The sequence below is a fragment of the Seriola lalandi genome, unplaced genomic scaffold, assembly GCF_002814215.2.
Source record: "Seriola lalandi dorsalis isolate HSWRI2012SDOR001 ecotype SW California unplaced genomic scaffold, Sedor1 jcf7180002054921, whole genome shotgun sequence".
Taxonomy (NCBI): Eukaryota; Metazoa; Chordata; class Actinopteri; order Carangiformes; family Carangidae; genus Seriola; species Seriola lalandi.
Window position 1 is genome coordinate 297845 of NW_019525473.1, and position 7346 is coordinate 305190.

The following is a 7346-nucleotide window of genomic DNA, read 5'->3' on the forward strand; positions in this document are numbered from 1 at the left end:
TGTCCTTGTCCTAACCCTAATCATTAGAATAAAAATATTCTTTAAAAAGCTTTATTTCCCTTGTTGTGCAGGTGATAGAAAAGAACCCTGGAGGCTGGTGGTACGTGCAGATTGGAGAGATGGAGGGATGGGCCCCCTGCTCCTACATCGACAAACGCAAGAAACCCAACCTCAGCCGTCGAACCAGCACCCTGACCCGGCCCAAAGTCCCGCCGCCAGCTCCGCCTGTCAAAAAACAAGACTCTGAGGAGGCTCCCCCTCCCTCTAACTCTGCCTCCAAAGCCTCAGAGCCACCTAAAAGGCCTGTGTACGAGGAACCTGAATATGATATTCCTGCAATCGGATGCGAAGGTGAGTCTGACACAGATTCTTTGAAGGATGACCGCTCCCTTGATGTGAAAATCAGCAGCGTGGTCAGCGACAAGTACCGTAGTTCCCCTCCTTCCTGCAAGGCCTCCCCTCCTGTCTGTAAGGCGTCTCCTGTGTTCACTCATAGAAGAGCCTCCTTCAGGTCTGTAGAGGAGGTTGCTAAAGAAGAGTGTATTTACGAGAATGATGGCTTCAGGCCGAGCAGTGGCGTTGAAGGAACCTCAGCCAAAGGTTCCAGTGAGCCCAACTCCCCAAAGAGTTACCACTCCTCCACAGTCCCACGAAAACCCTCTGGATCCTCACCTTTAGCCGGAAGGCCCATGAAGACCATGACACCGGAGATGAATCGGAGAAGTCAAACCCTGGGCAGACACATAGATATCAGCCTCAGGTCCCAGGACAACAGCCCCCTCTCTTCATCAGATGAATTGAGCAGAGGGCCCAAGAAAGGCACTGCCTTCACCCGGGATGTGGAGCAGAGAATAGGTCAAAGCCCATCCACCAGGCCCAAGCCTTCTGTCAGACCTAAACCACTCCTGACCAAATCAGAGCCCCAGAGTCCTGAGAGAATGGACATCAGTTCTTTGAGACGGCAGCTGAGGCCTACAAGTCAGTTTCGACATAGCATCAAAGCTTCTCGTGGGGACGACTCGGAAACAGCTTCTGTAATCTCTTCAGAGGACTCAATGTGTTCACGCAGCACCTCAGATCTCTCCTCTGTGTACTCTAAAGGGAGCCGTGGTGACTCAGACGTGGAAGGACCCAGTCTCTACCGCTCCCTGGATGCCTACAAGAAGGTCCAGGACTCTGAGCTCAACTTCCCAGCCGGAGTGGAAGTCGAGGTTCTGGAGAAGCAGGGGAGCGGATGGTGGTACATCCGTTGGGGCTCAGAGGAGGGCTGGGCTCCTTCGTACTACCTGGAACCTGTCAGACAAGTGGGTGATGCTGGTGGGTTAGACTCAGATGGACATGGGAGTGGCGGTAGTAAGTCCAACAGCCTTGAGAAAAACGAGCAGCATGTTTTGGCCCTCAATAATATCAACATTCAGGGTCTGACTCAGCAGCATCAAGGTCTGAGAAGGAACACCCCACCGATTCCTTCTAAGCCCCCCGGTGGCTTTTCAAAGCCGTCCGGGATGGTTAACGGAGGCGTACGGATGAGGAACGGAGTACGCCAAGTGGCAGTGAGGCCTCAGTCTGTATTTGTGACCACAACACAACCGGCAAAGGATTCGCACTACATGACAGGGTCTCTAAGGCGAAATGACTCACTTGGTAGGAGTGATCACTACGGTTCTGGTTCTGCCACTCTTGGTGTCCGCCGAAATGCCTCCTTCAGCACCGTGCGGCCACATGTAGTTGTCGAAAGTCAGACGAGGCCTGCCGAACGCTCCAGCCTTGGGTCCTCAGGGAGCGCATTCAGCACAAGCAACGTCCAGGACACCCTTAGCAGGGTTAACCAACGCAATGGCATCCCAGTGTCCACAGTCCGGCCCAAGCCCATAGAGAAGAGCCAACTGATCCACAGCAACCTTGGCAGGGATGTGTACGTGTCCATCGCTGACTATCGCGGTGATGAGGAGACTATGGGTTTCACCGAAGGCACCTGTTTGGAGGTGTTGGAGAGAAACCCAAATGGATGGTGGTACTGCCAGGTGCAGGACAGCCTGCTTCCCCGCAAGGGCTGGGTCCCCTCCAACTACTTAGAACGGAAAAAGTAGAGCCAACCCCATGTCCTTCCCACACCCTTCATCCCGCCTCCCTCTTTTGATGTCTCCAAGGATGTGGGTGGCATCACTCCTCAAGAATGTTAACCGCAATCTCCTGTAAGCAATATGCCCTTGAAAATGTACATTTATGAAAAGACTGTGTGTAAAAAGAAAGATGTTTTAATCTGATAAGGAAGGACACTTTTAGTGCTGGTTTACTAAAATGTATACAAAGAGGAGTGTAAAGATTTTAGATATTTTGGCTGGATGAGAGACAGAAATATGGGATTGGTCACCCTTGAGGGAGGAAATTTGAGGAGGTGTGTCTTTGAGATATAAATTGGTGTGAATGGGAGTGATAACCTCTTAAAGAGGTTTGCATCATGTAATACAGAAGTTGAGCAGGGTAATGGCTATGCTTATTCCTGCCCATCACTTACTATGATGGCCAATAAGTGCCTTTTGTATTTGATCACCTAAATGGAGGTCCTAAATGGTGGATGGCAAAACATTAAATCAACCAAATCTCTTAAGAGTGCCATAGGCCTACGAACACCACCAAGAATATTTCCATGACCAATTAAGAGCTACACTACAGAGTGCAAACAGAGTGCAACGTTTCAGTCTAGAGTGCTCTAATTGGTCCAATACACAGATTAAAGAAAGAAAAATACAGAGATTTAAGGAACTCAATTCACCAGAGAATTTATTCATTTTAAGCCACAAGTGATCAAGCAAACTAAACACTAAGTCTCATTATCAGTATTTTTACTTAGTTTCGTTGTTGTTGTTCATGTTATAATGTCTTGTTTTGATTCAAATCTTCCTTAGAGAATTATTTCTGCTTTCTTGTGACATCTGTTTTCCACCAACAGCCTAGAAATGGAAGTGTCAAAGCTCCTGCCTCATGTCGTGTACTATCTGACACCGGCAGTGGGTGCTCCAGTCTGATAGATTGGCATAGTTTTCTCATAGATCTTCAGCCCACAAAAATATGTTAATATTCATGTTTTTAATCCCAGATATTACTATCTGGGACAACAAATGTATAAAAAAAAAACCTGTGAAACTTGAAAATAACAGTATAACAGTTTCCTGCAAAGTCAAAGGAACAACTTGTAATCTCCAGAACAAAACCACCTCATATCTGGGTAGCTAATACCCTCAAAAGATGAAAACAATTAGTTTACAATGATTTAGGTTTACTGTAGAGTTTTTAGCTCCAGGAACAATTGATTTTGTATATATTTTGTTTTGTATTCATATAATAATACCGCTGTTGTGGAGTTGTATTAAATAAATACTGGAAATGCGGTGAAATAATTGAATCCCAGGGACATATTTGCATAGCATTTGGCCCAAAATGTGATCAAACCAAAGAGAAATATCATTTCATTGGCTGTTTCTTTTTTACTTAACTATTTATTTATGGTACAGATAATTTAGTGTATTCATCAAATTGCAAAAAATCATGGTAAAACATGGTTTCTGAACTGTAAAATCAGTATTGATCAGTATTCCTATCAGTATTGATCCACTGAAACAAGTAAATTGTAATACTAGATATTGCTGTGCAGTATTGGTTTTGACATTAAATTGACAAAATCGTTTATTATCTTGTTTCAAAGTTAAGGTATTTTTTCACATCCAATAAATTTGTTGGGTTTCATATCACTTAATATAATATCATATAAATAAAACTGCAAACTCCAACTAAATCAAGTATATCAAGTTAGAAATAATTCTCCCCACATGCAGGAGTTAAGTCTGAAAATTTGAAAACTTTAAAAACTTTAAAAATTCAAATGGCTGATGTTCAAGACTGCTGAAATACATTTTCTAACGAACAGTGTAAGCTGTCATCATTAGGCTGAACACTAACTTTTGATTATGTTTCTGCTGGACAGTATCATATTATTAAACAAAGTGCAGTACCTGCTAGATCGCAGTTATCTATTTTAGCAAAATCATATTTTTTTGTTTTTGTTTGTTAATCTGTTAGTTTGTGATCACACGGTGACAATAATGAGGAACGAAGTGGTTCTGTTTTGTGAATTAGTGCACTTTAAAATTGGTTTTATGGTGCATTAATGTAAAGATGCAGTAAATCCTCAGCATATTATTTATTGAATAAGTTTTTGTAATTATTTAATGTCGCTATTCTTTTTTTTCCTCACTTCAAATGAGAGGCTGAGACTCTTGAGATGAGTTCTCTGCATGATAGTGAACATTTCGAAAGTCTCTTTGAGTAGAATTGGAGAAATAGCGGCCTCTTGTGGGAGGTCAAAGGTACTACAATGTGATTTTTATCCCATCCACAAAGCTTATTTATAGGCCAGCCTACCTCAGTGCAATAAGAAATGCACTGCCGGTCAGTGAGTCTCCCCAAAAACTGTACAGAAATTACATTTTCTCTTTTTTTTATCTCAGTGCAGCTAAAAATATTTTTGTAGCACGTGCTTTGTATTAGGCAGTAATTTATTTTTTTGAAGTTCCCTTTTTTTTCTCTATGCTGTGTGCTGCAACTTTCGCAAATCATGGGCACTTCCTTCATCTTTATTGTGCTTTACATAATGCCTGATTTTAAGTGTATTTATTATGAACAGTTTTCTATCTTATCACAGTTTGACAATCACCTTATCACCCCTTCAAAATATTACTGTATAGTTTTATACAGATTATTTTTGTTAAAAAAAATTGGACATCAGTGTCACTAATAATATGTAAAATTCAGACTCAGCAGTCAAGAAAAATTAGAAAATATCATCATTTAGTCGAGATTGTGAGGTATTTGCATTCATTTTAATATATGAAAATTAACGACCTATAAATATTAAAATAACGAATTAGGCCGTCGATATTTGCTGTGAGGCAAAAAGCCCCCTCCTCATCTAGACGAAGGCATTATGTAAATGTGTTGAATCACTTTTAACATTTTGCTCCAGCACATATTATTATTGCATATCGCTTTGTTTGATTGAGCTGAATTTACTTGCAAGGGAATCGTTCTGTGTTGAACATATATTTAGCTGTGTAGCATCTATCTTTATTCTCGCTTGTACTTTTGTTTCTTATTTCCTCTGTCTGCCCCATTTTGTCAAATTCTGAAATGTACCTGCGAGGAAATGTGCAATAGATAAAAAAAAAATGCATCATGTTTCAACAAGAGGAAAAATATCACAGGTTTGGAAAAACATGAACAATGCCATTACATCTGTTGGGAGTAGATATTCCCTGTCAAACTGCCAGTCATGAGCTTTTACCATCTTTTAAAGTCAAATTTAAGTCTGTCCAAAAGAGCAGATGTGTAAAGCTCTAAAAGCATCAGAAAACTCATTGGACCAAAACGTCGTTATGTGACACCTCATTATCTCCTGACGTGATAGACTTTTATAATAACTAACATGAGAATCTCTGCTCCTCCTTCCTCGGAGCAGCAGTGGACAGCGACTTGTGAATGGCATGGCAGAAACCTACTGACCCATTCTGTATTGACATTACAGCCATCTGGGGTCTTCTCCACAGATAGAGAGTCGTGGGCCCATCATCGGAGGCCTCAGCGGCCCCTGCTCTGAGCCGTCACGTTCGTGCCTGAATGGAATTTTGATAGTTTCTTGTTTTTGTGTCATAGTTTTCCTCTTCATTTTTTTTTGTTTTGTTTCTCCCTCCGGAGTGTGCCCACTCTCTACCTACGTGGATGCCTCTCTTGACATTTACCCCACCCTTGTCAAACCAAGTCAGACTTTTCCTCACCAATCACCACGCAAAGGTGACATTTGGAACCGACGAGAGAGTCTCAGTGGTAAACAAGAGACCGGGGAGATGAACACTCCTTCAGGCCATTTCAGTTCAATCCATCAACTTCCAGGATGTACGCCAAAAATAGAAAAACCTTTATTTTTCTCTTTGCTGAGCCCCTGCAGGCCTTATCGATGTGCTACAGATGAATACGTCATTGTGCTAAAGAGTTCCTGTGTGTGCAGGCCAATAGTTCCCTGTCTCGTCATGGGGCTTGTATCCATAGATCCTTTGGTTTGGATAGTTTGTAGTTAAACTCCACCTTAAAAGAATAGTTCAGTATTCTGGGAAATGACTTTATTCGATTTTTTGCTGAGAATTAAACAGTTCAATGTTTGATGTGGAAAATATTTCTGAATATTTAATGAAGGAGATGGAGTAGATGTAAATTTTTTAGAATTTTAAACCACTAAATTGAACATTTTTGTTGAGAAACCTATTTGGCACAAAGTATTAATGATCTTCTGGTTAATATGGAACTAATGCCCAGAGAAAGGTGGCTTACCTTAGCATTAAGAATAGAAGCAGGGGTAAACAGCTAGCCTGGTGCTGTCGAAGTCTAAAAGATCTGCCTAGCAACACATCTCTAAAAGCTCACTTATTAACAACAAGTTGTGGTTTGACGGGGAGTTGATGGAAAGACTCCAGACGTCACTGCAGTTTGTTGAGAAATAGTCCCACAGATAACTCCATGTCAAACCACAACATGTCATTTTAACAGGTTTTGTACAGATTAAACAAACACAATGTAATGTGTTCATTAGTGAACAGATTCTTTTACACTTTGGACAGAGCCAGGCTAGCTGTTTCCACCCCGTTAGCTTAGCATAAAGTTTATTCTAAACTTAGCTAAACATCTCCTGACCGTAGCTTCATATTTTCCATACTGACGTGAGTGTGGTATCAATCTTCTCAAGTAACTCTCGACAACAAAACGAATAAACACATTTCCCAAAATCATATATTATTTATAATAATATATTTCCTATTTCAGTCATGGCCTACCGTTTCAGCCTGTCTCAGCTACACTGCTGTTAAACCTGCGTGCGTGCATCCACACAGCAGAGTGGAAATGGAATTGGCGGAGGTATTATTTTTTACACATGCCAACACACACTCACGATGACGAGGAATCGTTCATGCCAGAGGAAATATATGAGTTTCCCAATATATTCCCTGAGGTCAGCCGGATGAGACAGCTCCGCTACGCCGACACCCTGTGTTATTCCTCGCTCTCTTTTTATTTTTACAAATGGACAGCACCTCTCAGGCGTGAAGCACCTTAAGCTCTGTACTCCCAGACACTAGCTGCTGCCATAGCATTTTCCTCTTGGCTACTCTTCCTTTCTGCTCTCCGGTTCTTTCTCTCTGCCCCTCACCACATATATCCATCTCTCTCCTTCCTCGACACAGCCTAGCAGTCTATTCCCAGTGAAGTGACTGAGGTACCTAGGAGGGTTTTGGTTTGGG

The 7346-nt window shown here is 41.9% G+C and overlaps 1 protein-coding gene across 1 annotated transcript in view; it reads left to right on the plus strand.

The window, feature by feature from the left end:
• The window catches only part of sh3pxd2aa (SH3 and PX domains 2Aa), a 115927-nt gene extending 108808 nt beyond the window's left edge, over positions 1-7119 (plus strand). Inside the window, exon 14 of the mRNA XM_023431386.2 lies at positions 72-7119. Coding sequence (XP_023287154.1) covers positions 72-2090 — 2019 coding nt within the window. The 3' untranslated portion in view covers positions 2091-7119. The remainder of the gene's footprint in view (positions 1-71) is intronic.
• Positions 7120-7346: the final 227 nt, after the last annotated feature.